Raw genomic sequence first — 23,712 nt, forward strand, 5'->3', positions numbered from 1 at the left:
ATGGCCTTTTTTCTTAGGTTGTTCAGTCAGCTACATTTTCACTAGGCTATCCAATTAGTCATTCATTCACTGAGTTGGTCTTATTTTTCAACACTGGAAAGATGCAGATGCTCAATTTTGTCTGTCACTCTGGCACACCCAACATCAGTCATTCGACTCCAGGAGTGCCTGTATAATGATTATTCATTTTTGGTTTATATGCACTTAAAATTGGCCTTATGATTCTGAGGGGCAGGGGAACCATCCTGGGCAGATTCTACCCATTTATTTACATGTGGATTAAAAGACCAAGGAGAGAATAGAATAATATTCTATGTACAGCACTGGAATAATGATGCCTATTCTGCTTCACCCCAGGGCTCTCCAAGCAATACGATTGGCCGAACGCCCTCCCGACACACCAGCAGCAGGACCAGCCCCCTAACCTCACCCACCAACTGTTCCCATGGGGGTCTGTCTCCAAGGTAAGGTCACTTCTTTACTTTCCACAGAATTAAAGAAACTAAAGCACCTTAATTGCTGTGCAGCCTATTTCTAGATTTTTTAGACTAAGCTAAATAACAAAAAGAATATTGAGTATCAAGAACCATGGGTTCTAGTCCTCACTCAAATTGTAACTGTATAATCTTCCGCAAAGGGGTTAACTTCTATGGTAAGATGAGTGGTGTGTGCTGAATGTTCTCTGGTTCTAGTAGCTCTAAACACTCACTGGTACCTAATAGTACCTACAACTGAAAGTTTACATTTAGTACTGTTTTGCATAGAATCCATGTAGAAGCTTATTACCTGTTCTGCAAGTGGTAGAACCTGAAGGTATTTAGTCATCCAAGCCAACTTGTTATAGTCAGTTACACCAAGTCTGGGGTAGTTTTTTAACCCAAGTAGTCATTCTAAACATAGTTGCTGTCATGTTTGAAGCAGAATGCTGCTCTGAAGGACTGTGATTTAGAATCTGAGAACTAAAATTGGGTCCACATTTCATACTCTTATTGGGACCATGCAAATATTGGCCCTATAGAAGCTGAGGCAGTGACTTAAAAAGAGAACCTGCTTTGTCGGGATCTTTAGTAATACTTCACCATCTGACCAGAGCCTTTAGAAGTCTGTGTGGTGGCTTTAGTGACCCCCTCACATGGGCTGGGAGTGACCCGTGGCCCCACTCAAAGTAGTTGCCCTACAGGCCAGAATTTTGATGAAAGAGCCAGTGTCTGGACCAGCAAAGGGCACACATGCTCTGTCTACAGGATTAACTCTTTGGGATCACTAACAATACAAACCAGTAAGCTTTTGTCCTGAAGGCTGCTGGCACCGAGATCTGAAAATGAAATGACAGTACGACAAGTATGCTGTTTTCCCTTTAATGGGACCTTGTTACTAGGAAGATATCAAAACATAATTGCTTTTACATTTAGTTTTTTAAATGATGAAGAGTCTCCCACACTTCTTCCTTATCACTCTAGATTTCCAGTTCCTCATATCCTTTAAATACTTTGGAACATAAGAAATGTGTATTTTCCTCTTGGTGAAACCAAGTATTTTCTGTAGCTGTCTTATCTTGCTGTTTAGATTGCCCTTATGTTTACTCCCCCAGATGTCTCTCTGCACTACGTTTAGGTGGATGGCAATGTGATATTATGTCTCCAGATTTGGTCTGTATTGTCATGGCTTCAACAGGCTGTTACAATTAAAAAATTGAGGCCAGAGACTAATGAAAATATGTTTGACTTTCCCCAGGTGTGACTGAGGTTTAGCCATTTGTTTTTTTCCTTAATACTACCATGTATGTCTAAAGAATATGGTGGTACAGTGGTGACAGTAAAATCATAAAATTGTCTTTCCTAGTGGAGAAACTTATATGCAAAACTTGAATTTTCTGTAAATTGTTGCCTCTGTCTAGAAGAGATAGTTACACAACATTAATTGGGAAGTCTTTTCTTCCATAATATACAGTTCATACGTCTTTTAGTTATTGCATTCTTAGGGTGGCACATTCTTTAGATAGTAAATCAAAAGGTATAACTCATATTAAGCATTTTATTATTATTTGTGCTACTAATCTAAGTAAAAACTTGTTAATGCTGTTAGTATCATTCATCAGAGCTGAAACTGGCTAAGTCAATCTCCATGGGTCCTCAAGTCATTAAAAATTTTGTTTTTCAAGGTCATTATCCCTTCTTAATTGGCCTCATCTTAATTTTTATTTATAGTTACAGATCAGTGGAAGAAACGAGATTTATTTTCAATATTCGGTAGTTCATGTGTGGTCTAAATATTTTCTTGTTATCAGATTCTTCTTTAGGGAGTTATTTATGTAGTTTCTTTCTTGGAAAAATACATTTTTTTAAACTTGCCATCATTCAGTGCATAGATAGCCAGATGGTCTCAGCCAACTTGAGCTCACGGAAGAAATAGTTTTTCTTGCAACTAAAACTGTCCGGCAGTGGGAAAAACTGCCTCATGTTATCATGTCACTAGAAATATTCAAATAGGCTACATATTTTCTAAAGGAAAATGATAAAAGAAATGGATTATTGCACTAAATAGAATTGAGTAGGTTACCTCATTTAAGGAGACTATAGAAAGGTAGACAGATCTGTTGTATATAATCTCAGCTATTTTTTCTGAGCATTGCTCTTAAATTGTTGATTTTCTGCAACCTGCCATTCCTTTGAGTTATCTTGACCAAACAGTGTTAGCCTTTTATGCTGTAGGGGAAAAGCTATTACCAATTATTTGTTTTCAGTCAAATTTATTTATTTATTTATTTGGAGACTGAGTCTCACTCTGTCACCCAGGCTGGAGTGCAGTGGCATGATCTCTGCTCACTGCAACCTCTGCCTTCTGAATTCAAGCGATTCTCATGTCTCAGCCTCTTGAGTAGCTGGAACTACAGGCATACACCACCACGGCAGGCTAATTTTTGTATTTTTAGTAGACGGAGTCTCGAACTCCTGACCCCAGGTTATCCACCCACCTCTGCTTCCCAACGTGCTGGAATTAAAGGCATGAGCCACCACACCTGGCCTGTTTTAAGTCTAATTTTAACTGTCAAAATGAACTTTTTTTTTTTTAGTTCAAAATTTCTATACTTGGATCATGATGATAGTAAGAAACTATTCTAAAATGATAAATCTGATAATTGTTTAAAAATATCACTAGCGGCTGGACATGGTGACTGATGCCTGTAATCCCAGCACTTTGGGAGGCCAGTGTGGGAGAACTGCTTCAGCCCAGGAGTTTGTAAGTAGCCTAGGCAACATAGTGAGATCCTGTCTCTACAAAGAGTAAAAAATCAGCCGGACATGATGCCACACACCTGGGAGGCTGAGGTGGGAGGATTGCTTGAGCCCAGGACATGGAGGCTTCAGTGAGCTGCACTCTAGCCTGGACAACAGAATGAGACCCTGTCATATTTATTTATTTATATATATACATATATAAAAAATATATATGTATATATCTCTCACCAGTGAGGAAGTCATTTTTTTTTTTATCAACCCAGTAGTAGTAGAGATGCTGTAGATAATAGGTTAAACTTTTGTAAAACATTCTGTTAGACATCATTTCTGTGTGAAAGAGTAAACTGCCTATATAAATATGTGAAGTACATATTTATATTTTACCTAATGTGATTTTATGGTAAATGAAACACTGAGTTGCACGGGGCTTCAGAAATCATCTGAAGTCCATTTCCTTTAAGAGAAAAAAGTATATGGTGGTCCTTGCTGGTCTGCCATCTGTTCTTGGCAAACATGTCATAGAGCGGGATGACTCTGTAAATAGCGTGTGTGGCCCTAGCAATAGGAAGTCATTTTTAGTGGCCCTCTTGTGAGAGGATCCAGAGTATGGATCGAATCAAAGTGTGCTTAACAGGGAGACCCCGCCCCACACTCGGAGGTGGGTGTGTCTGCCCCTCCTTCCCCAAGCAGATGCCCAGCCGGAGATGTCACCTGCATCCCTCCTGTGCCCTCACCTCCAGCCCACTGTGTGTGTCTGACCCAGTGTGTGCCTCACATAGAGGCCAGTGTGTCTTTAGGCCTCTGTACGGCAGTGACTTCACATCTCCATGACTTATTTTCCTTATAAAGCAGAGCTATACCTGTGCTCAGGGAAGACTAGCATGCAGAGGCTCCCGCTGTGATGATGCCAGTGAATGCCAGTGGCAAGCAGGGCTGTTCTGTAGGTGCCCTGGCGCTGATGCCATGGACTCCACCCTGGCCTTCCCCCACATCACCAGCCAGCCCAGCTCCCCACTTTCCCAGGCTTTCCCGCAATCCTTTTGAATTGCAGCAGTTGTTAGAACTCTCCTTCAGGGCCTCTGCAAGCCCAGGCACCCAGTGACATTTGCGAAGGGAAGATGAATACTTGTGTTCCCAGAAGAATTTCAGTTCTCATATTAGGTGATATGAGCAGAGAGGTTTGGTTTTTATGACCTAGTACTCTGAGCTGGCCAGCTGAGACTTAACACACTAGCCCTCTAGTGGTGCTACTCTTGTTTCAGAAGGAAACAGCTTGTGCTGTCTCTGAACACCATCCAACTGGATCACAGCCCCGGGGAATGCACTGCTCCACATTGGAGAGTTCTGGTCAGAGTAGCACGGTCTCTGAGTCCTCCTTCTGGAGTCCCTCTGGTCCCATTTGAATTGAGGCCCCATGATTTTTGTTTGGTTCTTTCTAAAATAACTGATGAGTTCACTGAAAGTGAACATCCATATTTTCTTGTGTATTGTGTTATGTCCTTCCCAGTGCATGCAGATACACACACCCCCTCATACTCCCACATACACACAGTCTCTCACATAGACACTCTTGGAATCTCATGTGATTTTAAGTAGTAAACACATTCCATGGTTGGGAGGGGAAAGAATAAACCAGTCTCATCAAGGACCAAATTGTAAAACAAAATTTGTTCTTTTCTCTGTATGATGAAGTGCTAATTTTGCTTTGATTAACTTTAATAGAACTTTGTCAAGGAAAGAAGAGACTAAGACACTTAGTGTGTAGTGCTTTCCTCCTCCCCTCCCCTTTGCTTTTTGTATTTCTCTCTGATTTTCCTCTTCTGATCACTGCAGTCGGTTATGGGGTTGGAGTGCCGATGGGTTAGCGAAGCACCCACCTCCCTTTTCTCAGCCTAACTCCATCCCCACCGCTCCCTCCCACAAGGCTCTCAGGCGCTCTTACTCTCCCAGGTAACAAGCTACCTGTCAAACTTGTCTGAGGTGTCACAATATTATTGCGTTTCCAAGGTCGTCTCAGGTCTTTGGGAAAGCCTCTAAGCTGCCTCCAGTGTGGTCCCTTTCTTGGTGTCACATAGCAGGAGTAGAGCCTTGGTGAGAAGTGTGAGCAGGTGTGTGATCTTTGCCAAATCTCACAAGTACGGTTCCTGCTGTGTCACAGGGACAGATGACCCTTTATAACCTGATCAGATTCATCACCGCCCACTATTGTGGGCCTTTCTGTACAGTGCAGTGCTCAGCCCCCAGAAAGAGCTCAGGAAATGCTGTGAGGTCAGCGTGGGCAATAGTGGGAGCAGTTTCCTTAGCATGTGTCTAAAGTGCAGAAGGCATTCCCCTGAGAAGCCAGGAGACCTACTCTTTCCCAAACCACACCTCCCACTCTCAGCCATGCTGTTGACTATATATAACTGATTTCTTTCCTAATATACTGTCATATGAGGGTAGTCTGAGCACACACATCCAGAAAGGAATCCCCACAAGGCAGGATAACTGTTTTAGCTCACTAAGGATGCCCTGCCTCTAAGAAGGAGAACTGTCAGTCACCTCATGCACCCCCACAGTTGATGCCGAGTGCAGCATCATGGACACTGGTTATGCAACAATTATTTATGAGTCTGGAAGACGGGGTGGGCTTCCCTCAGATGCTGACAGATGGTAAATCTGTGGTGCAAAGAAGGGTCCACATAGTACTGCAGATGTCTATTTCAGGATCTCTTGGGGATGCTTTTTATAAGGTCCGAAGATCAGAGAATCTCTTCCCTAGAAACCTGTTAGAGCACCGGGCAGTCCAGCTGTCATTGTGCTTTGTGAGATGAGTTTCTACCCTCTATGATAGAGGGTGTGATAGGAAAAGGGTTAAAAAAAACAAAAAAACAAACAAAAAAAACGGTCTGTTACTTTTGAAATGCTTCATAGATAGCTTTTGCACAGATTTGTATTCTGACTTTTGTGGAATACAAATAATCTACATGGTGAAGCCAAAAACAGTAAATGAAATATTTTAACAACACCTTCCTTTTGAAGCTCTTATACCTCTAAAAGTCATTTCTAAAGTGTACAGAGAACCCTGCAATGAATGTTTCTAGATACACAAGGTTAGGGCAAGCAGACAAGGAGACGGCTACTGTCTTTAATGTTAACAAAGCAGGTCACTCCTTTTTCATTTTTTTAAGGTTAGCTGTGCCTCCAAGTGTAAGATCAGTTTGTTGACTATCTCCCAGTATGTTGACCCGTATGCCCTCATGGGCACTCAGCTTCACTGCCAGCCACACATCAGGATTCTCCCTCCAGAGCACATCCCATTCCTAGGATCATCTTTCACATATGTACACAATAATACGTGTTGACCTAACTCATTAAGAGAGAATGCTTACTAAATGCTTACAACTTCTGTTGCCCATTGGAGGCAGGGATAGTTGACTAGAGACTTTTACATTTAGAAAACCTAGCAGTTACATAAAACTAAGAGGGAATCTATATGCCTGTTTCTTTGCTCTGTGCCAAAATCCTGTTGATTCCATAACAAAGAATGACTATGCTTAATCTATACATTGTACCCTTTTCCTACAAAATGACAAAGAAGGCAGACTTCTCTCTCCAGTTTCTCTCTCTTGGAGACCTGACCCCATGCCCTCCTCCCTCCCCATGACATGAATCCTTCAGCGGGCAAGCCCAGGGCCGCATTCAGCTTCCATGTTGGTTGCCAGGGCCTGATGTAAGCCTAACCTTAGGTCAGTGACTATTGACTGATTAAGGAATTCTCCCTAATCTAAAAAACCCTAAGAGAGCCCTTCTGGAGTCTAACCAGAGTATTTACAGGTGATCAGGGCTTGACCTCTAACCCAAGAATTATGTCCTGGGGTTGTCTCAGGGCTGAAACAAGACAGGCTGTGGGGCAGATGGCAGACTGAGGTTTCCCCAGTTCTCTTCTCAGTCCACTTCTGAGGCCGTCCTGCGGCTCCCTCATATACCGCTTGTGAGGACATAATATCTACCCTCCTTGATAATGGCTTTCATGGGAAATTCCTTTTTCCTTTAAGTGAGAACTTAACTGATACTGATTTGGAAAACTACAAATCAAGCCAAAGTATAAAAGTAGCAAAGAAAGTAGCATGGTCCATTTCCTCCTAGAGCTAAGCAGTTATGCCTCTCACCTGCAGCTCACTGTTTTAGCTTCATACCAAGGAGATACTTCAAACCTCAGGCTAGTGCGTCTAAAAGAAGACACCTTCAATTGTTCTTGGTTCTGCAAATGGTGCTCCTAAATTGGGAGTTTGAGTTGGTTTATTAATTCAAAGTGAGAAGGCGGAAATTACCTGGCAGAATCCTTTATTTTCTTATTCTAAAAAGAGGCTATTGTAATAGTGAAGTGATGTGATCTGAAATGAAATATTTTTAGGAAAGTTCAGGTTAAGAATAATGAGATGAATTATCTGAAAGCTGACATTATCTGAAGCGACATATGGAAAATAATATTGTGACATCCCTTAAAAAACTTGAACGTTCCGCCAGACTTCCTCTTGTCCATCCCATCGTTCTTTAAGTTTTTTGGATTTTTTTCTTTTGCATGGGCTATGCTATTATTTTTGGTTGTTGTGATTAAAAGTATTTTAAGGCATTTTTTTTTTTTACATCTTGTATATATATTTTTTGTTTGAGTCATAATACTCAGTCTTTATATATAAAACATAGTGTACTGGCCAGATGTATAAATGCCTTGTCTGTACATGAGCTAGTATTGTGGTGTCCTCAGAAGGAGGAGGGGAGCCTCTGGCCCCTCGGTCATGCCTTCCTCACGTCTAAGGAGTGTTGCCTCTTTGACAGATAGCCTTGTGAACATAGAAGAGGTTGAGATCTTAAATTCTGTTCAGATTTTTTATTCTACCTCCTATCAGTTGAGACGTGGAATTTCAACAGAATACCTGTTCAAGGTTCACATTTCTTTTTGTTTGATGCTCAAGTCAATCTTCGAGTTGAAATTTTGTTGTTGTTGTTTGTTTGGTTTTTTTTTGTGAACACTCCGAATACAATTGGGTTATGTATTTTCTTTCATTCATCAGGAAAAGTGGGTTTTATCTGGGCCATATTTGCAATTCTAGACAAATAGCTCCCATCTTTGAGATTGTGGTCAGCTCTTGGGCTCTAGAACTTACCAGCACCAGCCCTAGAAAACACTTGGATCATTGCAACATCAAGCCAGTAGAGATCTGGCCACTCCAAGTGAGAGCTCTCCAAATCTTACCTTGCTCATCTGCCCAAACTTTTTTTTTTTTTTTTTTTTTTTTTTAGGGCAGAGTACTTAAGGAAGAGTACTTAGTAAATATTCATCATTTTTACATTACAGGAAACTCACTTTGGGGGAATGTATAGGATTGGTCGTGTAGGAAGGATACTTAGTTTCTTCAGTTACTACTCTCTTGAAGAACAGGAAGATTGCTTTTCTTTAGTCCTTAAACAATGTTGCGTGCTTACTTATATACAGCCAAGGATTCTTTGCATGTCCCTAGCAATCCTCAGTATAGCTCAGGACTATTTTAAAAATTAAATTAGATTAATTCATCTGATCTTTTCTTGAAACGAGTGACATTGAAACTAAGATTTTTTTTTTTAACTTGCCCTTGGTTGACTGTTGCTTCATGTTTTGCTTGCTTTATGCTGGTATATCCATCCCATGCTTTTAAAACTTTTCTATTCTCAGGATGGTTTTTGTTCTCAGGATTCTCCCTGTTTCAGTGCACTTTCCAGACATCTACAGGGCACTTGTTGACAAACTACAGTGCACCAAAAAGGATTGTTTGGCTTTTTTGCTTCATTTCATGTTTTGCTATGCCCAATGTCTATAAAGACAGCAGTCAATAACACTTGTCCATGAACAACAAATATTTCTTGCTTTTATGAGGATTCTTAGATGTCTATCCAGGAATGTGACTTTTTATAAAATCTGCTTTGGTTATAAAACTCCAAATAGAAGCATGTAGAAGAGTCAGGCCCCTGGGTGAGATGATGTGTGAGTTAGACTTTCTGGGCCTGTTTGTAGGGTGGATCTGACTTTGAGTCTAGGATTGTTTTGTTTTTTTGTTTTTGTTTTTGTTTTTTTAATAGGGTTTTGTTTGTTTTCTGGATTGGATACCTGGGAGTATAACCTTGTCTCGTGAGGTTATTTACTTTGCTCCTTTGAAATTTGCTTGTAGTACTAGCTTTATTTCCAACTGCCCATTCCTCTTAAGTTTGTACATTTGGGACCAGTAACAACCAAACTCCTTTTTTCCATCTTCAAAATAAGAAAGTTATTTTTCCACTTTCATTATCTCGTGCCTTCAGTCACCAGTGTCACTCTTTGAGTTGCTACATTCTCGTGGTTACTGTTGTTTCCCACTGGTTTTTATTGAGTGCTGATGTAATGTGTTTGGCAGTTTTAACAAGGAAGATGTGTAATTGTCCGGTGGTGGTACTCTAACAAAAGATGCCTCCTTTTCATTCCAAATCACCCGATAAACAAAACTATAAATATGTCTTATTCTTTAAATTATGGGAAGTAACTTATGCCCACCTCTCATTTCCATGTATGTGCCTCAGTTTAAGAAATAAATTATTTTTTATCTTTAGCATGCTGGACTATGATACAGAGAACCTGAACTCTGAAGAAATCTATAGTTCTCTACGTGGAGTTACAGAAGCCATTGAAAAGTTTAGTTTTCGAAGCCAAGAAGATCTGAATGAGCCCATTAAACGAGATGGCAAAAAGGAATGTGATATCGTAAGTATGCCTAGGCTAAAAGAGAACTCTGTATCAGTTAAATGACAGATAATGAGACTTCTGAACACTGAACATCGTGATTACTGAGCTTCATCATTATTTTTTTCCTGTAGTTAAAATAATGTTTTCCTTTTAGTTTTAGTTGGCATGTAATAATTGTACACATTTATGAGCTACAAAGTGATATTTTGATACATGTGTAGAATGTATAATAATCAAGGTAATTAGTACATCCATCACCTCATTTATCATTCCTTTATGTTGGGAACATTGAAAATTCTCTCTCCTAGTGTTTTGGAGGTACACAATAAACTGTTGTTAACTGTATTTACCCTACAGTACTATACAGCAGCAGTCCCCAACCTTTTTGGCACCAGGAACTGGTTTTGTGGAAGATAATTTTTCCACAGACTGGGCCACATGTTGGGAGGATGGTTTGGGGATGATTCAAGCACGTTACATTTATTGTGTACTTTATTTCTGTTATTACTATATTGTAATATATAATGAAATAATTATACAACTCATTCTGATGTAGAATCATTGGGAGCCCTGAGCTTGTTTTCCTGCAACTAGATGGCCCTATCTGGGGGTGATGGGAGACAGTGACAGATCATCAAGCATTAGACTCTCATAAGGAGCACACAATCTAGATCCCTCGCATGTGCAGTTCACAACAGAGTTGACGCTCCTATGAGAATTTAATGCTGCCACTGATCTGACAGGAGGCAGAGCTCAGGCAGTACTGTGAGCGATGCGGGGTGGCTGTAAATAAGATGAAGCTTCACTCATTTGCCCACTGCTCACCTGCTGTGCTGCCCAGTTCCTAACAGGCCACAGACCAATACCAGTCTATGGCATGGGGGTTAGGGACTCCTGCTATAGAGGATTAGAACTTATTCCTCTTACCTAGCTGTAGTTTTGTAGCTATTAACCAGCCTCTTTTCCTCCCCCACCCCCACCTTTCCCAGCCTCTAGTAACCACAGTTCTACTCTCTACTTCTATGAGCTCAACTCTTATTAGTTCCCATAAATGAGTGAGAATATATGATTTTGGTCTTAATGTACCTGACTTTTTTCACTTAACATAATGTCCTCCAGTTCATGCATGTTGCTGTGAATGATAGGCTTTCATTTCTTTTTATGGCCGAATAGTATTCATTGTGTATATATGTCATATTTTCTTTATGCATTCATTTGTTGAGGGACACTTAGGTTGATTCTGTATCTTGGCTGTTGTGAATAGTGCTGTAACAAACATGAGGGTGTAGGCTTCTCTTTGATATACTGATTTCCTTTTCTTCGGATAAATTCCCAGTAGTGAAATTGTTGGTTGTACGGTAGTTCCATTTTTAGGTTTTTGAAAAACCACTGTTCTGTTTTCTATATTGGCTATACTAATATACATTCTCACCGATGGTATATAAGAACTTCATTTTCTCCACATCCTCACCTTCGTTATATTTTGTCTTTTTGATAATAACCATAAAATAGTAGTAAGAGGCCCAAGGTAATTAATTTTACAAAATTTCAATTTCAAAAGAGGAGCCCTCAGCTATCTTTTCAAGGAATGTTAAGTGCCTTTTTTCTCAGTTTGCTTTTGTTTATTCTGGGCATAGTTATGTTTCATGATGTAATAAAAATAGTGAGCCTGAACCAGACACCACCATGGCTTTCTGAGAGCTCCAGTCTCATGGGAGAGGCAGACAGATAAGCACAAGATCCTGGTGCAGTGAGTATGGCCACTGCTCAGCATCCAGGAGACCCGTGGCTAGTTGTGGTACCTAGGGAGGATGTTGTATTAGTCGGTTCTCACACTGCTATAAAGAACTACCAGAAGCCGGGTGCGGTGGCTCACACCTGTAATCCCAGCACTTTGGGAGGCTGAGGCAGGCAGATCACAAGGTCAGGAGATTGAGGCCATCCTGGCCAACATGGTGAAACCCCGTCTCTACTAAAAATACAAAAATTAGCTGGGCTTGGTGGCGCACACCTGTAGTCCCAGCTACTCAGGAGGCTGAGGCAGGAGAATCACTTGAACCCGGGAGGCGGAGGTTGCAGTGAGCTGAGATCACGCCACTGCACTCCAGCCTGGCAACAGAGTGGACTCTGTCTCAAAAAAAAAGAAAACTACCAGAAACTAGGTAATTTATAAAGAAAAGAGGTTTAATTGACTCACAGTTCCACAGGTTATACAGGAGTTGTGGCTGGGAAGGCCCCCGGAAACTTACAGTCATGGTATAAGGCGAAGCAAGCATGTCTTCACATGGTGACAGGAGAGAGACAGTGAAGAGAGAAGTGCTGTACAGTTTTAAACAACCAGATCTGGTGAGAACTCACTATCATAAGAACAGCAAGGGGGAAGTCCACCCCCATGATCCAGTCACCTCCCACCAGGTCCCTCCCCCAACACTGGAAATTACAGTTTGACATGAGATATGGGTGGGGACACAGAGCTAAACCATATCATTCTACCCCTTGCCCCTCCCAAATCTCACGACCTCACATTTCAAAACACAGTCATGCCTTCCCAACAGTCCTCCAAAGTCTTAACTCATTCCCCCATTAACTCAAAAGTCCAAGTCCAAAGTCTAATCTGAGACAAAGCAAGTCCCTTCCAACATGAACCTGTAAAATAAAAAACAAATTAGTGACTTCCAAGATACAATGGAGCTACAGGCATTAGGTAAATGCTCCCATTCCAAAAGGAAGAAATTGGCCAAAACAAAGGGACTACAGGCCCCATGCAAGTCTGAAACCCAGGAGGGCAGTCATTAAATCTTAAAGCTCCAGAATAATCTCCTTTGACTACATGTCTCACATCCAGGACACACTGATGCAAGGGGTAAGCTCCCAAAGCCTTGGGCAGCTCCACCCTTATGGCTCTGCAAGGTACAGCCCCTACAGCTGCTTTCATGGGCTGATGTTGAGAGCTGTTGGTGGATCTACCATTCTGGGATCTGGAGAACTGTGGCCCTCTTCTCACTGCTCCACTAGGCAGTGTCCCAGTGGGGACTCTGTGTGGGGGCTCCAACCCCACATTTCTCCTCTGCACTCCCCTAGTAGAGGTTCTCCATGAGGGTTCTGCTCCTGCAGCAGACATTTGCCTGGACATCCAGGCATTTCCATACATTTTCTAAAATCGAGGTGGAGGCTCCCAAACCTCATTTCTTACCTTCTGCATACCCACAGGCCCAACACCACATGGAAGCCACCAAGGCTTGGGGTTTACACCCTCTGAAACAACAGCCCAACCTGTACTTTGGCCCCTTTCAGCCATAGCTGGGGCTGGAGCAGTTGGGATGCAGAGCACCATGTACCAAGGCTGCACAAAGCAGCAGGGCCCTGGGCCTGGCCCACAAAACCATTTTTCCCTCTTAGGTCTCCAGGTCTGTGATGGGAGGGACTGCCATGAAGGTCTCTGAAATGTCCTGGAGACGTTTACTCTATTGTCTTGGCTATTCACATTTGGCTTTTAATTACTTATGCAAATTTCTGCAGCCTTGAATTCTTTCCCAAAAATGAGTTTTTCTTTTCTGCTGCCTGGTTGGGCTGCAAATTTTCCAAACTTTTACCCTCTGCTTCCTTTTTAAATATAGGTTCTAGTTTCAGGTCATTTTTTTGTTTGTGCAAATGAGCAGAGGCTTTTAGAAGCAGCCAGGCCACATCTTGAACACTTTGCTGCTTAGAAATTTCTTCCACCAGATACCCTAAATCATCTCTCTCAACTTCAAAGTTCCACAGATCTCTAGAGCAGGGGCACAGTGCTGCCAGTCTCTTTGCTAAAGCATATCAAGAGTGGCCTTTACTCCAGTTCGTTATCTTCATCTGTGACCACCTCAGCCTGGACTTCACTATCCATATCACTATTAGCATTTTGGTCACAACCATTCAACAAGTCTCTAGGACGTTTCAAACTTTTCTTTCATTTTCCTGTCTTCTTCTGATCCCTCCAAATTGTTTCAACCTCTGCCCATTACCCAGCTCCAAAGTTGCTTCCACATTTTCAGGCATCTTTATTGTAATACCCCACTTCTGGTACCAATTTTCTATATTAGTTCTTACACTGCTATAAAGAACTACCTAACACTGGGTAATTTATAAAGAAAAGAGGTTTAATTAACTCACAGTTCTACAGACTATACTGGAGGCATGGCTGGGGAGGCCTCAGGAAACTTACAGTCATGGCAGAAAGGCAAAGGAGAAGCAGGTAGGTCTTCACATGGTGGCAGGAGAGAGAGAGCAAAGGAGGAAGTGCTACACACTTCTAAACAGCGAGGTCTTATGAGAATTCACGCACTATCATGAGAACAGCAAGGGGGAATTCCGCCCCCATGATCCAATTACCTCCCACCAGGTTCCTCATCGAATATTGGAAATTGCCATTTGACATAAGATTTGGGTGGGAACACAGAGCCAAACCATATCAGATGTGCAAAAGAGAGGATGTCGTCACCTCTGAACTGAAGCCTGGAGGTCCAGAGGAGTTTGTCAGGTTGAGTAGGAGGGTTGTAGTCAGAGGAGGGCCTGTTCGAAGACTAAGACATGGCCGTGGGCATGGTGTGATTTCCTGTTTGAAGTGGATGAAGTGGAGAAGACTGGGCATGAGGAGTGGTTGGGGAGATTCAGAGCAGAACTGCAGAGGCCAGCTCAGGAAGGATGTGCTCACTGGGGTATTCCCAACCAATGCTCTGACTTTACCCTGGTGATATTAGAGTCATTGAAGGATCTTTAAGCAGCGAAGTGGCATAGTCATACTTATATTTTAGACAGGCTACTGTTAACTTTGGAATGGAGAATAATTCAGGAGGAAGTGGGGTTGAATAGGGCATGAGCAGAAACAAGAATCAGAAGTCTTCTGGGGCTATTGAGCAAATGCTAGTGCAATTCAGTGAAATATTACTCTAGAAGGAGATGCTGTCTTTGAAATACAATGAATGCTCTTTTGAATACATGCAAATTGCAGAAATTGTGGAATATCTAAGCAAATATATCCATCAGGACTTTGGATATACCAGTCTGTTGCAGCCAGTGATTCAGGCTGAAGTTCGATATTTGAGAGATATTGATTAGTTGCTTGAACATAACTAAAGAAAAGTGCGTAAGTGAAATCACCAGGTAAAGGATAAGGACAGAATCCTAAGGAGCATCAGCACTAAGGGAAGGACAGAAGCTAGAGCTGACAGGAGGGAGACCAGGAGAGGGTAGTGGCATAGAAGATAAGGGAGACTATTTCAGGAAGGACATTCTAGCCAAAGGGGCCATGCTGCAAAGAGATAACGGGTCACATATGAAATGAAAGGGCTCCATTGGATTATTTGTTTATTATCCACGTTAAATGTTCTATTTTAACCTAAAAGATATAAAATACACATTTACTTGCCAACGTTTTGATGTAAAGTTAAGACCTTTCCTTTGAGAATGGACTCACTGGACTTCCATGTTTTTTCTTCTTAAATAAACTTTACACGTAGTTACAGTCTGCAATATCCAAATTTAGTTTCTTCCAGGAGTACGTTGGCTCTTGTGAGCATAGTTGAGTGCAGGGTTGAGAATAGAAACCAGATCACAGTGGATGAAGACGTTGAGGAACAAACTGGAGAGAAATGAGGATCACAGGGCATTTCAGATGGGAAAGATCTCTCCCAGCAGGGCCGGTGGAGAGAAGCACCTTGCCTACACAGTGGAGGGGAGCAGATGATTGGATGCGGATCCTTCGGGATGTGGGGACCTGAGGTTAGGACCCAGGTGGAATGACTGGTCTTAGCTAGGGAGGAGGGCAGCTTTAGGGGCTTGAAGCAGGAAGTAGAGTGTCTTCCCACTGCTGGTTTCCCAGGGCAGTGGAAGGAGGCCTGCTTTGAAGCGGGGGACTTGTGAGGAGTGTGAGGAATGGAGCAATCTGACTAGGGAAACAGAACTCCTACCAAGAACAGTAGAAAAGGTGGATGTGTGAGGGGTTACTTTTTCCAGTTATGGTGGCTCACGCCTGCAATCCCAGCACTTTGAGAGGCCGAGGCGGGTGGATCACCTGAGGTCAGGAGTTCAAGACCATCCTGACCAACGTGGTGAAACCCCATCTCTACTAAATACAAAAAATTAGCCAGTCGTGGTGGCACATGCCTGTAATCCCAGCTCCTTGGGAGGCTGAGGCAGGGCATTGCTTGAACCTAGAAGGCGGAGGTTGCAGTGAGCCAAGATTGCACCATTTGCACTCCAGCCTGAGCAACAAGAGCGAAACTCTGTCTCAAAAAAAAAAAAAGAAAGAAAATCGAAGAATGAAGGAGCTTCAAAATTGACTTAGCCACCACTTACCATATTTTTAGCTAAAACATTGAGGTGAATATAAAACTGTTAAATGTGAAAGATTCGGGAGCCAGTACAGCTCCTCTTAAGCCTAACAAGGAAACCAAATCTAGGGAGACAAGCCATAGGATGAATGTCAGATGCAGTAGGAGGGTGGTGCACACAGCAAAAATGAGGACATTCAACATAGGGAGAAAGCCCATCCTTATGGTCACTTACAGAAATACAGCAGACTTGTATCAAGGTTCCCTTCTGCTCTGCTTTAATAGAAATTATAACATTTAATACTAGAAAGGGTATAAGGATCTAGTGTAATGTTGGTGCCATGGTAAATTGATACAATGTTTTGGAACTCAGCAAAATTATATTTAGCAAAAGCGATTTGCATATTCTTTACCCAGTATGGTTAGTCTACACTAAAGAAAGAACTCAACAGAAGAAAAAAATATATATGTCATTTCCATAAGGTAGCTTATTTCAGCATTATCTACAGTAGCAAAAATATTAAAGGGGAACATCTGAGTAAATCTTTTTAAAACCCAAGTAGAGGTAGTGGTGTGATTAAACATGGTGGTTACAAAAACTTCATCCACGTGGGAAATGATTGCACTGTAAGGAAAAAAAAAAAACAGAAGGCAGCGTGCACACAGGATTCCTGCTGTGCAAAGCCTGCATGGAGACACACACTGAGGTAGTAAGGTTTTGTTGTTAACAGTGATTAGAATTGGGAGTTGAGCTTTATTTTTAAAATGTCTGAAGTTTTTAAAACCCTTCTCTTTTTTTGTTGTTTTTTTTAAACCTCCTGTTCAATGGCTTACCTTTTTCTTTTATAAATAATTTTTCATTATAATAGTAGTATTTTTAGAAGACTTATAAAAAGAAGCAATTAAAACCATCTATGAATTTTCTTCCACCCAGAGAAAACCTCTGTTAAGATTTGATTTATACCTTTTTAGTCTTAATTTGTTTCTGTCTATGCATATATTATGAATTCTTTTTACATCTTAATTAATATAAAATTTTGTTTGTGGGTGTTAAAAACCAAATGCATCCTAGCACCTCCACTAGATTCAAGTCCAAAAGAATTGAAAGCAGGGACCTGAACAGATATTTGTGCACCATTGTGTCGTAGCAGCATTATTCACAAAAGCCAAAAGGCGGAAGCAACCCAAGTGCCCATCAGCAGATGAACAGATAAACAGAATGTGGTATATACACACAGTGGGATGTGCTCAGCAATTCCACTTACCTGAGGTACCTAGCATAGGCAACCTCCGAGAGACAAAGTAAAATAAAGGTTATCAGGGATTGTGGGGAAGGGAGAGGGATGAGGATGCAGGGTTTTTGTTGGGGATGATGAGAAAGTTTTGGGTATACATAGTGGTGATGGTTACACATCATAAATGTATTTAATGACACTGAATTATATACTTACGAATGATTAAAATGATGTGTTACATCTACTTTTCTTTTACAACCAGAAAAAAGTGTAAATGCATTAGCACAAGTTGAGAGAAATGTATCCTGTCATCAGCACAAGTAAAAATTTTGCCATAGGTGTCACCGACGTGTTCTGGCTGCCTGGAATGTTTCCACCGTTGTTGGATAGTCAGATGCCTGGGATGAGGAAAACAGTCTGGCCCCGTTGCCAGCACCAGCCCACACCTGCTGGGCTACACTGCCACCTGCAAAGGGGCTAGACCAGTGGTGTGCCCCATATGAGAGGACCCTAAGAGTAAAAGTGATTTGCTCTTGTCAGTACCATGGCAAGGGGCCAGTCAGGGGGCCAGCGGTTGAATTTGTTGAAGACAACTTTCAGAATGTATTAGCAAAGAAAAACAAAATTCGGAAGATACTAAAAACCTGTTCTTTGACCCAGCATAACAACTCTGAGTCAGAAATATCTAAAAGAAGGATGATATGCCTAGGAGGTGCTGAGTTCTCTGTCATAGGAGATTGTGACACATTGAGGCCCAGCACTAGGCAGGAATACATAGAGTACAAGGAATTAATTTGGGGATGGATGACACCCATTAGACTTAATGATGGCAGTTGGAAGAGCTTCTGTCTGTGGATGTGGGCAGGGCCGCAGTGCAAATCCCCCATTGCTGATCTGGTCCTTGAGAGCAGGGATGTGAGTGGACAGCCTTTCCTTCTCAAGGAAAGGCTTCTGAGCCTTTCATCCCTCAGGAAACGTCTTGGTAAAGTGAATCACCAAATTACAAAGTAAAGGAGATTTGAAGTGTAAAGACTAGATGCAAATGCAGGCATATTGTTCCTTTTATGGTAGTTTATGGATTTGGTATTTTTACACTGCAATACTAATAGCTGTCCTTTTGTCACTGGCCATACATATTTCAAGTGAAAATCTCTGGCCCTCTTAATATTTCTGAGCATTCAAAGGAAATGTCCATTATAAGTCCCAGAAGGGAACTGACAGTGTACTGTGCTCCAGGTGTCCCGCGATGGGGGTGCTGCCTCCCCTGCCACCAGTGAGGTAGAAGGAGGCCGGACAGCTCTGGATAACAAGACCTCGCTACTCAACACCCAGCCTCCGCGCGCCTTCCCGGGACCGCGGGCACGAGACTACAACCCATACCCCTACTCAGATGCCATCAACACCTATGACAAGACTGCCCTGAAAGAGGCTGTGTTCGATGACGACATGGAGCAGCTTCGAGATGGTTGGTGTCTCTTTGCTTAACTGTCCCCACCCAGAAGTGCTTCCCTTGTGCTCCCTCCTGTCTGGCCAGTACCAGGCCCACTGGTCAGATGTAAATGGAGACGCTGGGTCTGTTCTTTCTGCTTAGTCATTTGTTCAGGCACTACTTACTGAATCCCTACTGTGTGCTTAGGCACGGGGAACACGGCAGTGAACAGAAGCACAAGTGGCGGGGCGGTGAGGAAATAAACAGTCACACATGATATGAAGTAGCCACTGCCACAGCTGAGCATGAGGGAAGGCCAAACTCTACCATCAGGGAGGCTCTGCTGCAGAACCCAGGGCCCAGGCAAGCCAGGGGTGTAGGAACAAACAGGATGGCGAGCACGGGCTCAGCCTTTGTGAAGGCCTTGGACCTGCGCTTCCCAGCTCCCCGAGCTGTGGAGTGAGATCCTGAAGCACCGCTCCGAGGCTTCCCTCTCCTCTCACACCTGCTTTGTAACCAGGTTTTCCTGGAGCTGTGTTGACCTCCGTGCTGCATTTGGGAGGCAGGGGTTTGACATACACTGACCACTTGCATTACCGTGTGTGGTGCTAAGCTAAGCGTGGGGTCAGAAAGATTTGCCCAAAATGTAATGTAAGCACATAACATAGGAAGTAGGGAGGAGAGGCAGAGCTAGTCTGGTTTCTTTCTGGCTCCTGTGTTAAGACCAGCATCCATTATTGAATAAACTAGTGAGTGATGAGTATGTATTTGTATGACGGTATTTTTATCCAAAACTTAATTATTTGTTTTTTCATCTCTCATGTTACGTGATTTGGTTTATTTCAATCTGATAGTGCTTTTAAAAAATTATGGTTTTGAGGCCTGTTTATTTCTCAAGCTTGAATGAGTAATTAGAACCTACATTAGAATTCTAAATAGTTAAAATTCACTGAGGGCCTACTGTGTGTCATGAAGTGTATGGGTTGCCGGGGACCGAGGCACAGGAGACACAGTCCCTGGCCTCAGAGAGCTCACGGTCTGTCAGGGAAGTAGACTGGTAGTGCCAGAGAAGGCCTGTGCTGGAAGCAGATGCCAGATCCAGTGGGGGCCCAAAGAAAAGAAAGCTGATCCTCTTGCAGAGATCAGATAGTAGGGGAATGCTAAGATAGAAGGGAAGTTCTCTGTTTGAAAGCAGAAGTGGCTGTAGGGATGAAAAGCCGAATCACTTGGCTATTAATTGCTTATGGGCTGGTGGGTAGCGTCTCAGACTCTGCCCACACTCTGTTTACTGGGCAGTGAGCGAATAGGGTATAGTGTTTGTAAGGACTGGCACTTCTTGGGAGAAGTGGACTATTTGTTTTCATTGCTTATAGAATTGTTTACCTTATCCTTTATAGATCTCGATTAAGGTAGAAATTACAATGTTGGTTATTCACCAACTGTTTACTAAAAGGCTTAAAGAAAAGGAGAAAAAGGTAGGAAGGCAGGAGGAAGTGACAGAGTTCTTTAGCATTTCAGGCTTTCTTGTGTGTTTGCTACCCCATCTTAGAAGCTAAAGAAGTATGCAAATACACGTTTAAGTAGTTCCTAATAACTTGTCTGATGTGTTTGTTTTTTCATCCTCTCTATTTAAAGTTGAATATTCAGAGTTGAGGTTTCTTAAAAGAACATGGAGGAGAAAGGATGTGCCTTTCTGCCATAGAAACCGTGTTCACAGCCCTGCAGGTAACGATGTTGAGTCATCTTGGGCCAGTTTTTAGTCTCCACATAGATAGTCCACCAGTAGTCCAAACACCTTGATTGGTGTGTGTTCCCCATGCTGGTTCCTAAGCTATAGACATTTGAGAAGGGGATGGATGATAATCAGATGTGTTGGTGAGGAGGCCTTGAGGAATATGTGTGTATGGGAGTGGATTTGACCCTGGTAAAAGGCTGTCCAGTGGTGGGGCTGACTCAGGACCATGGCAGTGGGAGAGAGTTTCGGAAAATAAGAGGGTTGAAAAGGGACTTTGGTGGATGCAGGCATTTCTCCTCTCTATCTGAAGTAGAAGGGAAAAGATAGCAAGGAAGGGTGAAGACGTTGACTGTTGGTACTGGACAGCTGGTCTCGCGCCTCTGCTTTCACAGTGAACTTGGTGAGAAGGTTGGTGGAGGGTGTGTAGGCTGAGGCCGGACAGTGAAGCGGAGTGGAGGGTGGGAGGGGAACCATGAAGGAGGTGTCGCCTCTGGGAGATGAGGCAGGAAGGGAAGGATCACTGGGCACCACTGAGGAAGCCCTTGTGCCGGGCATTTCCTCACGAGGTGACGTATGTGTGGTGTGTTTCACCAGTGCCCATCGACCATTCTGACCTGGTGGCTGACCTTCTGAAAGAGCTGTCCAACCATAACGAGCGAGTGGAGGAACGGAAGGGAGCCCTGCTGGAGCTGCTCAAGATCACGCGGGAAGACAGCCTGGGTGTCTGGGAGGAGCACTTCAAGACCATCCTGCTCCTGCTGCTGGAGACCCTCGGAGACAAAGACGTGAGATGCTGGTTTGGCCTTACCTTGCCCCTTTCCGTGTAATGGGGTCACGATGTCCTTTTTTTGCTGGGCTTGGCTTCAGCTTTACTTTCTGGGTTGTGCTTACTGTTTACATCAAAACATTTATTTGTTCATTTTTCACATATTTTCTGAGCACGTTTAGTAAGGTCATGTTTTTATCAGCAACAAGCTGCTTCTTGGCTTACGTGCATGGTCTGCAACTGGGTTTATAGTAGTTGAGGGAACCTCGTTCCTGCATCTAGTTGCTTTAACACAGAATTTCTTAAAACTTCATTAGCATAGAATGTGGTCTTTTAGGATACACTTTTTCACTTGTGAGTTTGATTTTTGTTTCATATGTAATTGAGAAATAAAAAGGTCCATTTTAAAAGACCTAATTAAATGCTACATTCCATGAAATTCCATCTTGGTTCCCCCCTACATATGTTAAGAGTTCCAATAATTTTAATCAGTCAAGTGGCAGGCTCCAGAAGCATGATTCTGATTTTTGTATTATTAATATTAAAATAAAAAAGCTTCATTATGCTGGGACATTTGAATGTGACAAACTAGGCATTTGTGACATGCCTGGTCTGTGATCTGCACATTGCACATAGAGAACTCTTAAAAGGGGGAGTAATCTGGTCAAAGTCCTGCCTTCTCCCACCTGTGGAGCTGGTCCCTTATATGGAAACAGGAATAGATGCTGGGAATTACCAGAATTAAACCTCTGCAAGAAAAACTTAATCCATCCACATTGGCTTTGTGTAGGCCAGCAGAAATGAGAAGAGAGTGCTGTGATGAGGGGCTGGAGGAGGGGGATGGGAGGATTGCCAGGAGGTGACAGGCCATGCCCACGGCCAGCTAGAGGGGACTTGCATGGCCACCGAGTGACAGGGAGGCTGCTGCGTGCCATGCTGTGGAGACTCAGATAGCTTTCTGATGCTTCGGATTAATGGTTTGGTTTAGGGATAAGTAAAGATAGAAGAATGGTAATAAGTAATCTGTTTCACCTTTTTTTAAAAAAAAACTTCTTAAAAATACTTTTTAAAAAAGACAAAGTATTGGCTCGTAAGGCAGTTATGCCTTGTTGGCTCTGTTGGGAGACAAAGTGATGTCACGTAGAAGACAGGTAAAATGGTGTATTAGTGTGTGAATTCTACAGATGAGTGACAAAGAATCAGGATGTACTTTCTGGCTCTGTTTGGTGTAAACTCCATTCTCTTTTATTGAGATTAGGAGTCTGTTTGGAATGGCTTTCCTCCAGATGCATGACTCTGGCCTTAACCAACTTGAGGCCTCTACACACCCAGTGATCTCATCACATGGAAGGTCAGGAATAATGACAGGCCTTCCACTGTCCTTAGGTGGAGTTCAGTCTTACAGGCTGTGTTGATGAAACATCCAGGTGCTTTGTACACATTCTTTCATACATTTTACGGAAGCCTAATTTGTAGGCTGAAGCCTCAGGAAATCTGAAAATCCCCAGAAAACTGGTAATGAACTTAGGTGTATCATCCTCATTTGGTCTCGAGTGCACGGCTTGTTCGAGAAGCTTGTTTCAGTGCCTGTCAGGCACTGGGTTCTGGGAATGTCACCCTAAGGCACAGTGCCTGCCTTCATGGAGCTGATGTCTAGAGAGCCAGTGTCAAGTAAAGCTGATTTCAGGTAAACCATGTGATCTGTGTAGAGGGTTCTGCAAGGTTCCGGGGAACCCAGAACTGGGTGCTTGGCCTTGCCGAACCTGCTGACTGCTGTGTGTGAAAGTGCGGTGTGGTGTTTGGTGATGTCTTCCTTTCCCCTTGTACTCTAGCATTCAATTCGAGCACTGGCATTGAGAGTTTTGAGGGAAATTCTGAGAAATCAACCAGCAAGATTTAAAAACTACGCCGAGCTGACGATTATGAAGACTCTGGAAGCCCACAAAGACTCCCATAAGGAGGTGAGTCAGTCACGTGGCCGGGGGTGCTGGGATGTGGAGATAGAGGAATCAGAATCAGCCCACAGCTTAAGAGCCCCTTCCTTGGGTCTCGGCCATGTCGAGTCCCCATTGCGGTCATCCTTGTTGAGCAGTGGCGCAGTTCCAGGGCCAGTGCCATTTGTTCAGTTCCCAGCTCCTTCTCGCTGTTTCCAACAGGCCTGCCCTGTCCCTGAGATGTGTTCCACGCCTGGGCTTCCGGCTGCCTTTGTGGGAGGGAAGGGTCTGCTGCTGCTTTCTGGCATTTAGCCTCTAGTAGTCTGGTGTGGG

The 23,712-nt window shown here is 42.9% G+C and overlaps 1 protein-coding gene across 27 annotated transcripts in view; it reads left to right on the forward strand.

Moving 5' to 3' along the window:
- The window catches only part of CLASP1 (cytoplasmic linker associated protein 1), a 309,768-nt gene that overhangs the window by 260,908 nt on the left and 25,148 nt on the right, over positions 1-23,712 (forward strand). For 13 of the 27 annotated variants that reach the window (XM_074008821.1, XM_045366933.2, XM_065525364.1 and 10 more), the window contains 5 exons: positions 358-464; positions 9,843-9,993; positions 18,752-18,980; positions 21,274-21,464; positions 23,278-23,406. In XM_074008821.1, the coding sequence (XP_073864922.1) occupies positions 358-464; positions 9,843-9,993; positions 18,752-18,980; positions 21,274-21,464; positions 23,278-23,406 (807 nt within the window). Of the gene's footprint in view, positions 1-357; positions 465-5,072; positions 5,190-9,842; positions 9,994-18,751; positions 18,981-21,273; positions 21,465-23,277; positions 23,407-23,712 lie in introns of those variants that run through there. The other 14 variants (XM_065525354.1, XM_065525356.1, XM_065525357.1 and 11 more) reach the window with 2 other exon arrangements.

Source organism: Macaca fascicularis, chromosome 12 (genome assembly GCF_037993035.2).
Source record: "Macaca fascicularis isolate 582-1 chromosome 12, T2T-MFA8v1.1".
NCBI classification, from domain to species: domain Eukaryota; kingdom Metazoa; phylum Chordata; class Mammalia; order Primates; family Cercopithecidae; genus Macaca; species Macaca fascicularis.